Source organism: Rattus norvegicus, chromosome 2 (assembly GCF_036323735.1).
Source record: "Rattus norvegicus strain BN/NHsdMcwi chromosome 2, GRCr8, whole genome shotgun sequence".
Classification (NCBI taxonomy): domain Eukaryota; kingdom Metazoa; phylum Chordata; class Mammalia; order Rodentia; family Muridae; genus Rattus; species Rattus norvegicus.
Window position 1 is genome coordinate 36,015,032 of NC_086020.1, and position 18,845 is coordinate 36,033,876.

At 43.0% G+C, this 18,845-nt stretch overlaps 1 protein-coding gene and 1 long non-coding RNA gene across 16 annotated transcripts in view; one reads left to right on the forward strand and one right to left on the reverse strand.

The window, feature by feature from the left end:
- Mast4 (microtubule associated serine/threonine kinase family member 4) overlaps positions 1-18,845 on the reverse strand; it is a 591,901-nt gene that overhangs the window by 387,842 nt on the left and 185,214 nt on the right. For 11 of the 15 annotated variants that reach the window (XM_063281113.1, XM_063281110.1, XM_063281115.1 and 8 more), the window contains exon 3: positions 12,586-12,710. The exons of the other annotated variants lie outside the window; for them this stretch is intronic. In XM_063281113.1, the coding sequence (XP_063137183.1) occupies positions 12,586-12,710 (125 nt within the window). The remainder of the gene's footprint in view (positions 1-12,585; positions 12,711-18,845) is intronic. 15 annotated transcript variants of the gene reach the window in all.
- On the forward strand, positions 7,858-9,709 carry LOC134485589 (uncharacterized). Its single transcript, XR_010063729.1, has 3 exons — positions 7,858-8,037; positions 8,660-8,795; positions 9,543-9,709. It is a non-coding gene; the product is annotated as an uncharacterized LOC134485589 (long non-coding RNA).

Below are 18,845 nucleotides of genomic sequence, written 5' to 3' on the forward strand. Positions count from 1 at the left end.
TAATTTTTAATTTCCTTATTTACTGTTACCGATTTTACACATTTTGTACGTTGGTATTCATTCAGAACTTGGATGACAGGTACACTAAAGGTGAGGGCAAGTAGATTTCCTTCCAGGTATGTAAATACTTTCAAGCCATGTACACCTCATCCCCCTCTTCAGCCACCCCAAGGCCGCTCAGCCCTCTCCAAGACTTGCCAACAAAATGGTGGCCACATGGCAAACTGCTGCATCCATGTCCATTCTAAAAGCCTCCAGCCAATATCTTCTCTGACAGTAGCAAGTAGGGAGGCTCAGATGTGTCAAAACATTTTGAATAATATCTGTAAGTGCGTGAAAATCATTGGTTTGTACTTTTCATTTATTGACTGTGTACAAACATGTCTACATGCATGTATGCCACAACACATATGTGGCGGTCTGAGGACAACTTGCGGCAATCGGTTTTCTCCTATTACGTTTGCTCTAGGGATCAAACTCATGGCATGAGGCTAGGCAGCAAGTGACGTTGTGTGCCGAGCCATCTTGCGGGCCCACAAGGATCATTTAAAAATACACTCATATCTTAGGAATTCAGACTCAAAAATGTTCCGTTGATGGGATGGGCCAGAAGAAATATTAAAGGCCCAAGACGAGCCTCTAACTGTGCTATACATGGGCAAGTAACAGCAAAGTCTGGCCAGAGAAAAAAAGATGGGAATATTAGCAATATTTATGATAAAAGAGATGCTACTGTTTCAAAGATCCAAATACACAGGCACCATGAAAATGCTATGCAGGATGTCAGTTCAAAAGGCAGCAGGATAAAGTCATAATCTTTCACTTAAATAAGAGGTGGCACAGGGGTCTTGGGTAACACATTTCTGTTACCCATTAAGAATAATGAAAAGAGTAAATTTAGTTCCGTTTCTATTTTTTTTTTTTACCTTTTCCTACTAGACAACTTTTAATTTCTTTTAATGATACCATCCCTTGAGGTTTTAATGTTGAAAATGTCACATTATCCCTTCTCTAGGACCCCTGATCTCAAGCAAGCTTTAAGCCTTGCACTCTATCCTGCAGAAACAAGGAAGACACACAGCTCTCTGAATGTGATGGTAGAGGGGCAGATCTTTCCAGGACCTGCATTATACATGTATTTAACTGCAAACATCAAGTATGCATGTAACAAAATAAAAACAAGATCCCCAGATCTAATAAATTAATAATAACTTATTATTATTAATAATTGTCCATGATGATAGCAACTGCCAACAGTGATTGTACAATTTAAATTCTTTCCTTTATTTTTTGTTCTACGTGTGTGGGAAGTTTTGCCTACATGGAGGTCTGGGCGCCACGTGTGGGCAGTGTATGTGGAAGCCAGAAGAAGGTATTGGATCTCCTGAGACTGAAGTTACTGACAGTTGGAACCACCGTACGGGTGTTGGGAATTGCACTTAGGTCCTCTGAAAGAGCATCCAATGCCATGAGTCACAGAACCATCTATCTGTCCAGTCCTAGCACTGTGCTTTTATGTTCCAAGTGTATGTTTTTACATGAATGGCTTCACTCGATACACATATAATAGGTATTGTTAACATTCCTCTTGCTGAGAGGCATGGAGGAGCTAACATCAAGGTCATAGGTCATAGGTCAAGGTCATACATCTGACAGGGGGTAGACTAAGATTCTAACCCAGAGAGCCAGGCCCTGGAACCCATGCTCCCAAACAACATTCCTCCCACTGTATCCCTCCTTCCCCCCATGGTGTGTGTATGTGTGCATGTGTATGTGTATATGTGTGTGTGTGTGTGTGTGTGTGTGTGTGTGTATGTGTGTGTGTGTGTGTGTTGGTGTTATTTTCTATGGAACTGCACCTTCTATTTCTGAGACAGGACCTCTCTCCGAACCTGGAACTTCCCCTCTCACCTAGGCTCGCTGGACAATTAACGCCTGGAAACAACCTGCCTCTGCTGTCCATCGCCCGGGCACTAGGGTCAACACAGCCACATGCACTGCTATGCTCGGCATTTTTTTTTTTTTTTTTTGGTTCTTTTTTTTCGGAGCTGGGGACCGAACCCAGGGCCTTGCGCTTCCTAGGTAAGCGCTCTACCACTGAGCTAAATCCCCAGCCCCTATGCTCGGCATTTAATAATTCAATTCTAATCTGGTGTTTTGAAAATGTTTTAATTTACAGAAGGCCACTGCCAAACACTGTCTCTCTAGGTGAGGGGAGAGCGGTTACCCATGGTCTGGTCCAGCCATGACATTCTCCAATTGCAGGATTTGTTTCCCACAGCTAGGTTTTGGTGTTTGTTACTGTTCTTATAACCTGACAAAAAGCCACTGAAGTGAGGAGAGGTGGGGTTTTATTGCCTTGTTTTTATTTGTTTGATCACAGGTCAAGGGATACAGTTCATCATGAAAGGGACAGTACAGCAGCAAGCAGCTTCACCCCTCCCTGTGGGAGCCTGTGCCATGGTTATCTCCCTTACATCCTGGCAGATCAGGAAGCTGAGAGAACTCAGGTGGAAATGGAACCAGGTTGTAATTCTCGATGCCTGCCCACTAACACACTTCAACCAGCTAAGCTCCACCTCCTAGGTTCCTTAATTCCCAAAACAGGATCATCACCAACTGACAGCCATGTGTTCAAATACAAGAGACTATGGGACACATTTACATTCAAATCACAGAAGTCCTCAAATTACAATTAAAGTGTAGAATGGCCAGGATAATAGTGCCATTTCTACCAGTTCTTGTTCTTGCAAAAAAGAATGACTTGAGGGATATTTGTACCTCTCTCTCTCTCTCTCCTCTCTCTCTCTCTCTCTCTCTCTCTCTCTCTCTCTCTCTCTCTCTCTCTCTGTGTGTGTATGTGTGTGTATTATTATATTAACTCATAGCATTTCAGAGTCCACGTATTATTTACTGAATATTGAATTGTACAGTGAAAACAGTATAAGTACCTTCACTCTCAGTCTGTTTAGGATATGCCAATGAGAGAGCAGCTTAAGCTTTAGTGGAAGGTCTTAAAAAGAAGGGTACAGATCCAAAATAAGACAGATGAAGGACAGCAGGAACCGAAGCTGAGGCTGTGATGAAACAAATAGGAGAAGCAATAGGTCTTGGAACAAAGACCATCCACGGAGTGTGAGGTCAGGGTTACCAAAATTTGAAGAAAAAGGAGGAAGAGGAGGAAGAGAAAAGAAAGAAAGAAGAAAGAAAAAGGTGGTGGAGGAGGAAGAGGAAGAAGAAGAGGAGGAGGAGGAGGGGGAGGAGGAGGAGGGAGAGGAGGAAGAGGGAAATGACAATGAAGCTGATGTACTCTGACCAATAAGAAACACTAACCGCTAAGGTGGGCTCTACCACACTGCTGCTCTTCACAGAAACACAAGTTACCATAGTATCTGCTTACAAAGAAGAGACCTCAGAGGGTCGAGGAGACTGTTACTAACAAAACAGAATTAATTTCCTTTAGATGAAAATTCCTGAAAGGTATTTTAACCATAGGCAAAAAAGGCACTCTTTCTACCTTGGAGGCTTCCTAAATAATAATAAAAAAAAGAACTCATTTCAACTAGATGGTTGAAACCTCTCCAGCCACCTCAAAGGAACATCCTTCATCCTAGGAGGGGTGCCGATGGCTGACGGCTTTCCAGGGAAACTTACTCCATTGTTCTGACCCAGGAGCCTGGGTGTTTTCATGTGGCCCTGTCTCTTGACTGAAAGCATCATATAAAAAGAAACAACATTGCCCCAGCCTTTTGACCTTTTATCCCTCCCCCCCGTCCAGTGGCATCCATAAGTCCACTATGTCTTGAGGCTTGCCTGCCTAAAACCTATGCAGGGTTTGAACTCCGTTGAGGTTACAAAGCTTCCCCTGAAACCTGCAGCCTGCTTCAGAGCTGTAACTGATGTAGTCACATCTCTAATTTCCCAGATTTATTCTTTCAATGAGCCTTACAATTCTTCAGGGAGAAGAACAATGCTACAACATTTCTACAAAGACTTGACTGGTAGTTGTAGAGCAGGGTCTCCATTAATAGCTGATTAAGGGAGATGTGAGCACAATGGGGGAAAACACCCATTCAGAATCTAGCACCAGGTTGACTCTCAGGTGTCAACAAACTGGGGATAAATACAGTTACTGACTTCTCTCATTACACTAGCCATAAGAAATGCTTGTAGAAAGATAACAATGGTTTTGGTCATGGGGTGAAGATCCACAATCCTAATACTTAGGAGGCAGAGGCTGGTAGATCTCTGAGTTTGAGGCCAGCCTGGTCTACAGAGTGAGTTCCAGGTCAGCCAGGGTTACCTTGAGAAAACCTGTCTCAAAAAACCAAAACAAAGCAACCAAACCAAACAAAAAACCAACATCAAATCCAAACCAAACCAACCAACCAACTGACCAATCAACCAAACCAACCAACCAATCAACCAACCAATCAACCAACTAACCAACTAACCAACCAACCAACCAACCAACCAATCAACCAAACCAACCAACAAACAAAAACAAAAAAACAAAGGATGGGACTGGAGAGAGAGCTCAGTTGTTAAGAATGTCTTCTGTCCCTCCAGAGGGGACAAGTTTAGTTCCTGCCGCCCATACTCGTTCACAGTATTGCTGCTCATAATGTGTTTTTGCTTCTCTCCACCACGATGCAAGTAATTAAAAGAGGACAAGCATTTCTTATCTTTAGCTACCGTATGACGAATGGGCATCGTCCCGTTCATACTTTCTCAAATGCCCTTGGTGACAAGAAGTCCACAGTTGGTTGGCCTCCCCAGGCACACCTTACACATGGAGTTGCTCCAGCAGGTGTCTCCCGCCCTTCTGTGGAAGGACAGCACATGTGCCCGGGTAGGAAATGCTTCTGAATCTTTTCAGAATGAACGGGAGCAAAGACTAAAGACTGGGAAGCTTTTAAGTTGCATTTCAGTCTTGAAAATAACCTATCCTCAACACGTGGTGTTCTTCCTTCTGTTGTAGGCTGAGTCAAAGTCCTCCCACGGTGGGTGCTAATTATCCTCAGGCATCTAAGCACACTTAGCATACGGGCACATACTGGAGGATCTTCCGCAGAGGCAGTGGTTGGATCACAGTGAGGATTTTATAGTCCACGTTTAAGCTGATTTGTGATTTACAGACTCGTGTTAAGCCGGCTCCTCTGTGGACGGGGCCCAGGTGAGCCCATAATGAGATTTATCTTTGTGGATTAGGCCTGACCTATAATAATCTGCTCAGGGCCCCCTATTGCTATTTCAGCACTGAGTTATGAAAATTCCTCCCTTCACTATAAACAGAACCTAGCTCAGAGGGTAATGACTGTGAGATGTATTACTTTTGGAGTACGGGCACTCCTGAGACTCTGATTATAATGTCCACAGCTGAAGGCACTATTTCACAATTGAGATTACTACTTTCCAGATTGAAAAAAAAATCTCAACCATGGAATAATGCCGTTAGCTACACACATTGTAATCACACACAGCGGCTCCTGGATCCCAGGAGCCATCCAGGATATGGAGAGCAGGTCTGGTAAGCTGATTTAGGGAAGGAAGGACTGGAAACACTTATTTCCTGCTTGCTACATCATCATATTGACTTTGTAAGTACATATATTTAAAAGAATAATTATTTTTTTGTTAAACAAGGCAGAAAATATTTTTCTTTTATTTTTGAAGAACATAATGTTGACAGGAATATATGTAATACTCTTTAATACATAAACAATATGAAAACAGTTAGACAGACCTTCACAGTCCTGTCTGTTTCTGCCCCAATAATCCTCCTGTGAGATTCTACCCTAAGAGATACTTTGGGGTGAACAAAGACTTATGTAGAGATCGTATCGCCATGATGAACACAGGGAAAACTTAGATATAATCTAAATAAGACAACACACAGCGATGAAGCCATGCTCTGGAAATATTGTGCAGCCTTTAAATTAAGTCATCATGGCTAAGGAGACATGCTAATAATCCAGGGGTGCAGTCCACAACTTTTGTTAAGCAATTTATCCACGGGCATTCAAACCATTGCTTCATCAATATTTAAGAGGCACTTTCTTGGAGTTAACTAATTAGACTTCAGATCAGGTTTTTGTTTTTGCACTATAAGGCTAATGAAGTATTGATATAATATTAAATGGCCGTAAATAAAAGACTGCACCCTAAATAGATGTGAGCATCATCTCTCAACATTGTGAAGGAATAAAAACAGGGAAATACATCTCTGCATATGTTTAGTGAATTTTCCTCCTCACAATGCATTTTTGCAAATGTAAAAGATGAATATTCATTAAGGCTCTTGGAATATATTACAGTTTAAATAGTTTGGTTTTAATATTTATAGTACATCATGAAATATAATTTTTCCATTAAGGGAAATGGATATGATATAAAAAGATAATCACCAGAGAAACAGAATTTCACCACTTAACCACAAGCTTGAAGTTGAAAAACAACACTTGAAAGAACCTTCCTTGTTTAAAAATTTTTAGTTACCTGGAGAGCTCTCAGTTTTTAAATTTTGTTTTGCACACAGTTGAAAAACAAACAATGAGATAAGCCACCAACACAGGAGAGAAAGGCCATACCTAATCATCCTGAGAATGCGTTTGCTTTTGTCCTTTCTGATGGTGCCCCTCCAGCTAAGCCTAGTTCAAGACACTCTCTCCTCAGCAGCCCTGGAACATGGTGGAGAAGGGAAGTACAAAGTTTACCCAAGAGGCTACTCATTTAATCCTTAAAATAACTGTATAAAGATAACAAAATGCTGAGCCCCATTCCATGAACGGAAAACCCAAGGCCCACACCAATCTACACGGAGCTAATAAAAGGTAGACTCTGGAGTTGACTTAGCACAGCATCCGCTCCCAGCTTTACTTCCCCTCAGCTCATTTCCAAATGGACAGTTACAGCTTAATTCGGTGTCTGAATGTATCTTCACTGGTCGATTCTCTCTGGCTTCAAAGAAGCAGCAATGCCTGAGCTAGCTGATACAACACAAACCAAGACACAGTAGACCAAAACCAGTAAGTCTATGAGGGTCAGCTCTGGGGCACGGAAATGCACACAACGGGGATTTCTCTGTCTCACTCTGAAGGTTCACTGAGCTCCCATGATGAGTCCTGCACTATTCCCAGTACCAGGGACATAGAAAAAAACTATCCTTACCTTCATGGAAACTATGTCAGAGCAACGGAAGACACAGAGTCAGCTTTCCTTGTCCACTGGTCTTACAGGCATCCAACCAGCTACAGACAAAAACATGTCCACACTGGACATGAGTAGATGGTTTTCTTGCCATCATTCCTGAGGATGTGCAGTGCACACACATAGCGCTGACAAGGCATTAAATATTGCAACTGAGATGAGTTAGAGCATTTGGGGGATAGCCATAGAATCTATGCAAATAACATGCTGTCTTCCCACAAGCAACGTAAGCACCCCCAGGTATCCCCCATCCTACAGACACTGAGTGATGGCTACAAATGAAATTATTATGATACTGCATAATTTGGAAGTGGTAAGGCTAGGGAGTGAAATGAAGGTTGTGGGGTGTATGTCCCTTGGAAAACAGGGAACAGCTTCACACAGACAGTCAAGAAAGACCTCAATGAGAAAGAATGTGAGTGGGGCCTTTAGACGAACACAACAGATGAAGCAGGCAAATTCGGGTTAACTACAACTGGAGAGATAGATGGGCACCTAATTTCCAAAGCCCCTCCCCCATCCGTTACAGCAAAATGCAGGCGCAGTAAATGTTTCTTATGATTGGCCACACCCGCCACTTCTGAACGTCAGTCATCAAGGCTCACAAACGTATTTTCCTGCCAAGAAATAAGTCACCACCGGGTCCTGCCTCTTCCGCCTAAAAATCTCCATCTCTCCTGCCAGAAAGAAGCATCTGTACAAATCCCCTGGCTCCTGACGGCGACAATGACTTCTTTGATAAACTACCCATGTGTGTGAGGAGGGACAGAAGGATGGAGACAGCAAATGGGAAAATGAGTTTTCCCCGTTCAGATTAATGTATATGAGGTATGCATCTGACACTTCATCAGCTCTCCCGGCTGGGGTCCCAGCGGGCGGACACTGGCTGAGCATGTAGTCTGCCAGCTACCAGGCTACTTAGGATGACTTGGCAACGTGCCATTTATCTGAAATGCCCAAAGTGTCTGGGAACACAACTACATTTAGCATTGCCGAGGAAAACTAGACACTTCGGGCTAGGAATTAATCTCTTCCTTGAGAAGGCAGTACCTTCCAGTGTGCCGATGGCTTTTAAATCACTACAGGCCATGCATTTACTAGAACTCATACCCACCAAATAATATGGCCTTCATTAATATCTTACTAGCCTGCTCTCAGGTAGATGGCCCATACTGAGATGTGAGTTGTCTCCTTGGAAAAGGATTTTGTCACATCAAAGATATAGCTGTCACTGCAGCACAACCACCGATTCTCCTAGTTTTGAACAAATAAATACTTCTTTAACTGAGCGATTAGGAAAAGAAATCAATGAGACATTTAAACTGCCATGACTCTACAGCTACGTGAAAACAGATTAGCGACCATCCCTTGATTGTGGACAATGATAATAATGTTTACAATTCTGTTAATTTTTTTTTCTTTTTTGGACTGGCTGACATGTACTTCACAGGATTTGGCCTGTTCTATGGGTTTTTCGAGCTAACCACCAGGCTACTTGGGTAAGATACACAATGGCAAGATACACGCTGAACAACAGAACTGGAGCGGTTTCAGAGCACACTGTCACATGGCTACTTCACCTGGAGGTTAGAGAAATCTGTCAACTTTTCCATGGAGAATTATTCGTTATTATTATCTGTTGAATGCCCTCTACATGGGAAGCACTGTGCTATGGGAAGGAGGGAGCGGGAAGTCGAGTCATCGACTAAGTCTCCCCTCAAGGAGCTTAGAATTTCAACAGAGTTTAAGCACTCAAAGTATACCGTGATTGACCTTACATGAGTCGAGAACACCAGCTCACAGCACTAGGGGCATCCCAGAAATGAGGCCAAAGGCTAGGAAGGCAGCATCAGTCAGTAAGAAGGCATGTTCTACTGCCCAGAGCCATCTCCACAAATTCAGCTTGTTTGGAAGAGGATTAAATGAGAGAAAGGAAAAAGGGGAGGTACCCTAACAGCTGTCCATTCCTACCCCACTGCCCCACAATTCTCTAGTCAACCTGTTATTTTTTAATCAACAAAAATAATTTAAGTCCAACCGGCTTCAAACATGACAGGCAGAAATATAAAACAGGACAAACTTTAAGATCCTTATAGCTACAATGTCCCTCAAATGAGCATGGGCAACAAAGATTGGAGAGTACCACAGTGACAGACTGAGGGAATTGTCTGGGTATATTGCAATAGAACGGGGAAATGGACATGGTATGGTGGTTTGAATATGCTTGGCCCAGGGAGGGGCACTGTTTGGAGGTGTGGCCTTGTTGGAGTAGGTGTGGTCTTGTTGGAGAAAGTGTGTCACTGTGAACATGGGCTTTAAAACCCTTGTCCTAGCTGCCTGGAAGCCAGACTTCTCTTAGCGGCCTTCAGATGAAGATGTAGAACTCTCAGCTCCTCCTGCACCCTGCCTGCCTGGACGCTGCCATGTTCCTGTCTTGATGATAATGAACTGAACCTCTGAACCTGTAAGCCAGCCCCAATTAAATGTTGTCCTCATAAGAGTTGCCTTGGTCATGGTGTCTGTTCACAGCAGTAAAACCCGAAGACAGACAGAGCTCTGTCTAGCAGGACACCTTGAGAACCCCAGCAGTAAATGGCCCAAGCACATCCTGGCCTCTGTTTGAATTTAGCCACAGTTCAGCCACCACATCTCAAACCATCATAGAGCTTGTGGGTGGATCAGCTAATAATGTAAAGGATTCTCTGCTAAGAATGTTTTCTGGCACGTTTTAGGGGGTGTCCGTGTGTTCTCCATTAACAGTTCTCACTTTTGTATTCTATTCCCAAATACGTTAGGCTGCTTGGCATGCATTTTAGCAACGAAAAGGTCAGTTTGTGACTGGGCATGTGATCGCCTGTATTAGATAATAAAATAGAGAACTCACGGCAGGGTCACTTTTTGTCAGATGATTTACCCCCCAACAAGCACATCCATAATATTACCATTCAAGTATTAGGGTTGCAACGTTTGAATCACACTGTCAAAAATGATGAATTGTGAAGTTTTTTTTTTTTGTTTTTTTTTTTGTTTTTTTTTTTTTTTTGTCTTAAAAGGTAAATGCTCACAGAAAAAGAAGCTTTTAACAAATTCCCCAAGGAAAACAACTCAGTTAGCATGGGGTAGGAGGGATGCCGAAGGAGGTGGCCCAGCAATCCACAACCATCACTGGTTCAGACGTCTTCTCTGGACATTACTATTCTATGCATATGGGTGGTTAATTTTTCTGAAAGAAGAGTCAGAAAACTTCAGAGTGGAAGCCGCCTCCCTGACATTTAACACTGTCTTTGCGTTGTGCAGTCTGATGAGGTCCTAAAAGTTGGGACTTGCCTTGTTTACTTATCTCCTTAGTGCCAAGGCAGGACCTAAACCAAACTGTATTACGCCCAAATAGCCAACATAATTTGTCACCAGTGTGCAAAATTATCAAATACCATAACACACAGTTTTATATACACTATTTCATTTTTTTTTCAGTAAGAGACATTTAAAGACCTATCGCCACATCCCGTAACTTTACCACTAACCCAAAAGTAACTTATGTAAACTTTTTCTCTTGGCACTTGGTTTCACGGGTTTGTTTTTATCTGTTTGGTTGTAGAAAAATAAACCCTGGGCCTCACACATGCTAAGGAAGTACTCTGCCCTTGAGTCGTATCCCCAGACCAAGCCGTAAAGACTTGGAATATGAGTTAGAGTAGATCAGTACGTGCCCAATAAGGAGTTGGGAAGAGGCTCGGCAGATACAGTGACTGTCACTGCAACATGAGAAATAATGTTTGAGACCCCAGAACCCAGCATGGCATTTGACTGCAATCCCAGCACCTGCAAGGCAGAGCCAGGGTTCCTGGGCTAGGTGGCTGGAATTGGTGAGCTCCAGAGCTAGCAGAAGGCTCTGACTAACAAAGTAGAGAGTGAGCAAGGAAGACAATGATGTCAAGCTTGGGCCTCCACACATGTGTGCACACATGTACACCCACATGTGTGTGTAACCACATACACACACACACACACACACACACACACACACACACACACACACACGTTTTAAAAAAAGACATCCAGCAAGAAACAAAAATCTAATAAGCATAATGGTTAAAAGAATCAAGGTTATGGTTATACTGGGAAAAAAAAGAAAATTCCAAGCCTACGCTAGCAACAGAAGCACAGATATGTTCTAGCTAGTAAATTTGGGGAGGGTTAATACTGGAAGGTTATTTTTTTTTCCTATACAGGAAATCAAATCCAAGACTTTCCACACTACACAAGTTTGCACCATTTATAATCAACATTAAAAAGAATGATCTTTCCTAGAATCACCAACAGATGCGGAAGAGCAGGGGAAGTTTTTGGCAAGAAGCATGTTTGCATAGCCTACACCACCCGCATAGCCTATACCACCCGCATAGCCTACACCACCTGCATAGCCTACACCACCTGCATAGCCTACACCACCTGCATAGCCTACACCACCTGCACAGCTTACACCACCTGCATAGCCTACACCACCTGCATAGCCTATACCACCTGCATAGCCTACACTACCTGCATAGCCTATACCACCTGCATAGCCTACACTACCTCCCCAGATTGTTCCTACACTGCAAGGGAGAAAGTCAGGGGTAATGACTACAGAACGACCAGGCAGCACCTTGACCAGGTCATCAAATTAACATCAGTGAGGGACAGAGAGACATCCTGCAGCTGTTAAGAGCATGTCCTCAGGACACATCACCAGTTCTCAATTCAAAACAGGAATGTGCAAACTGGAGTCTCACTATGGGAAACAGCAGATTAGCACTCTACAAAAAATTGCCTATGATTTGTTTTCCAACAGTGTTGATGTCGGCAAAGACAAAGCAAGGGTGTGGGAGGGCACCAGATCAAAGGAGAGCAAGGAGATGGATGCTTGAGTATACACAGGACCACAGGTTGGGTGCTGCGCCGTGGAGGGGAAAGTGTTAGAAAGGACACGGTTGAGTCGACTGGTAAAACCGAACCAGATTGCTAAGCAGACACTGGGCTTCATCCATGAGAAAATTATTCAGGTTGACAATTGCAAAAGCACGGGGTACGATGGACACACATCTTACTCTCAGGTAACTCAAGAACTGTGCAGTGCACATAGATATATGGACACGCCACACACAGGTATACACAAAACAAAAGATAAGCAAGTTGGGCAAGGTGCTAGTTAACCAGATCTAAGTAAGAAACAGACTGCAGCCGTCTGTGTTTTTCTTGGGGGTGGCTAGGAAGGAATTGGCACACAGAGAGCCAGGTATGACCACTGCCCAGCCTGTGGTTAGCTTGAAGCAGTGAGACTGACCGCTGCGAGGCAATGACCAGTGCAATTCTGACCACACACAAGACACTCACCAAACTGGCTGTGAGCGAGGGAGCTGACTGGCCGAGTGCCTGGCTGCGCATGCGCACGAGGTTGGACGTCTCCGCGGAAGCAGGCCATGCCTGCCCTGCTACCGGATTCGGAAGGAGGTACCTCCCTATTAGAAGTAGAAAAGAAAACAGAGTAAGTGAGAGGCAGGGCACCGGTGTAGTTCTGTAGACACAGCGGACAATTCCAAACCATCCACGATCTTTCTGCCATGCTCAGGAGCTGTGCTGACTAGGAGCGACCAGGGAAGAATGTTCAAGTCCGGAGATGCCTTGGTCGGTTCTAGCCCTGACTTCCTACTGAATCCCAAGCAAATCACTTTATCTGCTGGGCACAGAGCGGGCTTGATCATGTTAGGGTGAAGTGGTTTTTTTTTCCTCCGCCTTCCACAAGAACGTTTTTAAGAATGCATGTAAATACATGAGATGCTCTCAGCATCACACAACAAGTGGGGTGTGTTTATGATGCTATTTGAAGACAATCTAACACTGAAAGCAATCTAGAAATGAGCTAAACGGGAGCCATGACCAAGAAGAAGAGGTGTCATTCTCTCAGGTGAAATGGGCTGCTGTCCCTTTCCCCAGCTTTTCTCTGTAATATGCGGGTGGCTGGTCAAACCTGTCTGTCACTTATATGATGGCTTCCATCTGTACAAACCAGGACATTAGGGCCAGTTTAGGTTCATTATGTAATTTCTATCAACCTTTAACTCATGCACACACACACACACACACACACACACTCATATACACTCACACAATCATAACTCATACACAAACATTCACACACATACATATACATGCATATACACACACATTCACACACATACACACACATGCACATATATGTACTCACACACATTCACACACATGCACACATATGCACTCATACACATTCACACATATTCACACACATACACACATGCACACATTCACATATACACATACACACATGTACACACACAAATGTATATTCGCACACATTCACACACACTCACATATATGCGCGTGCATGCGTGCGCACACACACACACACACACACACACACACACACACTTTAGAAGTCAATCACCTGATAGATCCACACTGCAGTTTACTCTGAACATAGGCTGCTATCAAGACAAGGGAGTTTGGTTTCTTTACTTCGGTAAAGTTGGAGTGCCTGCGACTATTAACATCGCAATAAACAGTGTCTGATTCTATCTGCTATGCCTTAGCCCTAGTACTAGTGACTTGACTACCGCTTATTGCAGAGTGCAAAGAAGAGTGGACGTTTTCTTGCCAGAAACGCAAACAATCAAAAGAGAGAGTCTTGTGTGCTGAGACTCCATCAGGATCTGCAGCGCGTACTGCTCGCTGGCTGCTCACCCTGTATTGGAAGGGACACACACTCCCTCCCTCAAGCATGCGTCTAACAAGCATGTCTGACTGGATACCGACTGTGACATATTACATAGTTTATCGCCATGGTGCATGCAGATCACGGGCACCATGGAAGCTAAGCATTATGGGTATCACTTATCAACCATCATGTTAAAAGATCTAATGCTTAAAAAAAAAACAAATCAAAGTGCTTACGGAATTTTACATTTTAATTAAAGAAGGAAAAATGGTTTCTTACTTTGCAAAAGTGATCATTTACTCATTAAATGGTGTAAGTACAGAAGCTACGAATGAAGTGGACTTACTGTCCTGACTTTAGCCTGGATCTAAAGGGTACTAGGGAAAGGAATTTAGCTACCCTCTCTTGGCCTTGGTTTCTCTAGCTCTAAAATGGACCTGCTATAATCAACTGTGCAGTTACTGAGGGAATTAGCTATAGAATTAAGTAGTATAATGGGAAAACATATTTTTAGGATAGGTTATTCTTCTCATTCACAACTAGAAAATATTCATATGTAGAAATAAAATCGCCTGGATGGCAGCAGAGAAAATCCCTCTGGACCTGCCCACACCTTTCCTTCACACTTTATAAAATATATTTTCCTGAGAATTCAGAATCACACTGATTTTTGTCAGTTGCTCCTCGTCAGCTCCATATGATAAGAGTATAACATTTTAAAGTATTTGTTTATTACTATTATTATTATTATTATTATTATTATTATTATTATTGTATGTGAGAGTACAGGTACATGATGGTCACAGCATGTGCTGTGGTCAGGGGACATCTGCAATGGAGTTGTCCTCTCCTTCTACCTTTATATAGGCTCTGGGATTTGAACTCAGGTCACTAGGCCTCCACAGAAAGCACTTTATCCACAGAGTGATTTTGCTGGCCCTGGAATGTGACTTTTCCCACTTATCAGCTGGAAGATGAAGGCTGCCAGTGTAAACCAGCACGTAATTAATTATCTCTCTGTGGGTCCGATCAGTGTTGTGGGGGAACATGACATTTAAATTCCGAAGTGTGGAATTTGAATAGTTTTTTCTTGCCTTATCTTGAAACATGAACTAAACCTGTACCAAGACACACTTTCAGACCTGTGGGTTCAGAAGCAGAACGTCAGTGAGAAAGGGCAGGAAAGCCATAGACTGTATTTAAGAAAACGGCATTCGAGGGAGAGTATGAAAACGTGGTTTCTTTATAACACAGACACAGCTCTGTCTGAAGGATATAACTTTTAGAATAGACCAGCTCACTGACTAATCTAAATGAAAGGCTTGAAGGGCTGGAGGTGTTGAGTCTCGTACCTTAGGTCATCATTTTCTTTATGTTTGGAGAGAGGGGCTATTGAAACGGAGTACCAGGCAGCGAGGCTAATGTGATATAGGGAATCCTTGCTGCACCCCCAACCCCTGCCAATATGCTTTTTAAGATCTAAGAATACACCCAAGAATAAACCTCATTGTTAACAACAGAAAGGTATTTTAGTTCAACAAAAAAAAATCTACACATTAGTTTTTCTTTTTCCTTTAGTAGAAAGAAATCATTAAATTGTGTTATTAAGATTCCCAGATACAGGAAACAGGGTTATTCATTTGCATACCCACAGTTCCTGGGGTGGGGGGAGGACAGCCCTTGATACAAATCAAGTAATTGCTGATTGGCTGAATGCAACTATACAATCTACATACTATATATTATACACTATATATTACACACTATATACTATATAGAAACTATACTATCTAAGCAACACTGAGTTGGTCTAAACAGGAAGAATACCAGTTTGTTTTCCTAAACTTTACCTATAAAAGCAGTGAGTAACTAGTCCAACAAGGCTTTGGTGCACACCAGACTTTGCAACATGCTCACAGCCCTGTGAGTAGAGACTCTCATCTCCCCTACTGATGCAGATAAGTTCTGTAGACAGGCAAGGGCTCACAGACAAGTAAGCAAGCTGCCAAAACCACTGTGCTGGCCCCTAAGCCCCAACTCTGATGCAAAAACAAAATAGTTATCACATATGCTTAGGAGAAAATATAAGTTGTATATCAAAAGGTGATGAGTTCTACTAGTAAGAAAGTGTAAGTGAGAGAGAGAGAGAGAGAGAGAGAGAGAGTGTGTGTGTGTGTGTGTGTGTGTGTGTGTGTGTCCTTGAAAAATGGGAACAAAATTATTCAAACCAAAGCCTGGCTTCTCGTCCAGTTCTTACTAGTTGTGCATCAGAGGAGTTGTTCAGCCTTGTCCTATCATAAAATCTGGTTCTCCTCTACCACTGCAGTAATAAAATACCCCATGTTTGCTGTGTTCTTAACCTGGTTATGTAAGCAGAAGGTACAACACTGAGGAAATGTTAAAATAGCATTTTTCCATGGAAATAGCAAAATCAGAATTCCCTCTGGAGGAGGGAATGGGAGCAAGAGGGGGACCAGGGAGGAGCATGCTAGACCAGCCTTTTCATATTTTATCTCCAGGGCTGAGGATCAGACCAAGGTCTCTGGTTTCAGCAAAGTGTCCTATCATTAAGTTCTATCTCAGGTCACTATATTTTATTATTTCAAGATTATTTGCTGGGTGTGTGGCAGGATGGCTCAGTAGGTAAAGACTCTTGCTTTGGAAGCCTGACAACCTGAGTTTGGTCCCCACATACAGGTGAGGGAAGGGAACGTACTCCACAGTTACCCTTTGACCCCCACGTGTGTGCTTGGCACGTGAGCATGCACATACGTAATAACAATGAAAATTTTTCATAGTTTTAAGAAGAATGTAGAATTTGGAATTCATCTCCCGGACCGAAAGTTCTACTAGTTCAACTCAGAAGTTTAAACAAAGAAATAAGCGTTGACTTGTGGCTGTAGACATTCCCATTTTACGTGAACCCGGGGAATACACCAAACATCAAGCTTGGATTCCATACAGTTGGCTGGCAGGTATATGGGTTGTAGTGAATAATCCTCTGTTTCTATATGTAACGTTTTATAATTTTGCTTGGGATGTTATATCAAAAGTGTGTTCCATATTCTAACCCAGCAAAGTATTCCCAAGAGCCTTCCTCCTCGCCCTCCAAATGGCAGTTTCTAAGTGATCGATGATGTCACGAGGGTTCAGGATGAGGAAGTCTAGAATCAGGAAGGGATCTGATGGACAGTCAGAGCGAAGGGGAAGCAGGAGGAGCCTCTGTATCATAGCCAACAGCTCCTGGCTAACCCTCGGAACAGGCCAATCTAGTCTTGTATCTCTAGGCTGAGGGAAAGATGGACTACGGACAGGACCCAGAAATGGCGGAAGGAATGCAAAAGAGCCAGGGCCCTTTGCTCACTCATGCTGACCTTCCGCTTGCAAAGCTTCCTGTTGTTAAAGCTCTCAGGACTCTTAAATAAGGAGAGCCCTCTGGTGCTACCTTGCTTTTTTGCTGACATTACTACTAAAGTTCATTCCATGTCTTATTAACCACTCTCATACATAGATTCTACCTCATTACAAAGAACAAAGGAATGCCTTCAGTTCCTTTGCTTCCACACCTGAGCTTAACCTGGCAGACGACACTTAGATTTAAGAACTAACCAGTCACTGCCCTTGCATGTATCTTAGATGCTCTTTAAACCTCTTTAAACTCTCTTTAAACCAGGATGGAAAGGACGCCGGCAGCTGAGGTAAGTAATAACTACTCCAGTTCTGGGTGACTTTAAGCTCAGACTGCCGAGTCCCATCACTGAAGGCCAAAGCTGATTCTTTTGCTCACACCACAGCCTTCTCTAAAACCTCGGGCTCCTCATTTGTAAAATGGAGGAAGACAAACAGGGTTGATGTAAATCCGAGTCAGAAAATACGCTATCGAGTTCAATGCTCAATCAAATCAGCTTCAAATGTGATGCCTATAACTGGAGGTTATAATGAGGAAAAAAAAAACCAGAACAAAACATGTTAAGATACTAGGAAAATTAATTAGTAAGTGCACAGACATGTACATAATGCAATGTTTATCATGTAATAGGACAGATCCCAGATGTTATTATTCTTGCTTAGGTCTTATCCTAAAGAATCCCACAAATGCTACAAATTAGATGGTCTGGTAATACAACACATGGGATACATCCTTTCTGCCTGGACCCCCCCATTAGTGTTAATAGGGGAGAGAGAACACCAGATGGGTCTAAGGCAGTCGTTAGAAGGCACTAGCACAGCGCCGTAGCTGGTAGCGATCACATCAAACTTCATATAAATTTACTTTCTGATGACTACCAAGGGCTTCTAAAAAGTGTGTTGCTGTCACATTCATGCATCATTTGCTGACTACGGTTTAAGAAAATTAGCATCTGTCAACAGCATTGTTCGGCTGCGAGGGGTGGAAATTAATGGGTGATACCACTTCTAATGTGTTGTACAAGAGGTGAGCTTGCTTAGCAATCTGGCTGCTCATTTCAATACCAAATGGAGCTTGTGGTCCCAACTGGAGCCTTGGTTAGCACCGTGCTCTTTGAAAGCATGTTTCTGAAACCCCACCAGGTTCATGTAAGCTCTCCTGAAATATCCTCCATGGACCGAACCAGAAATGTGTGGGTACAAAACATAAGTCTATATTAAAGCTGAAATCAACTGCCCAGACTGATTCTAGAACCTATCACGCACGTCTGGGTCATCTGGACTACTGGCAGTGGATTCTATGGCTGTACATCAAGGGATGCTACTTGTCAGAGGGAGCAGGAGCCCCGCCTTCATCCATAGTTACACGATAACATAAATGTTACCGAGCATGCACACAGACCCTGTCCTGGTTTTACCTAAGTGCATATTAGCCTCTCTTGGAATGTGCTTTCCTTTGCTACTACCCTAAATTCCAAGACAACGTAAAGCCGGC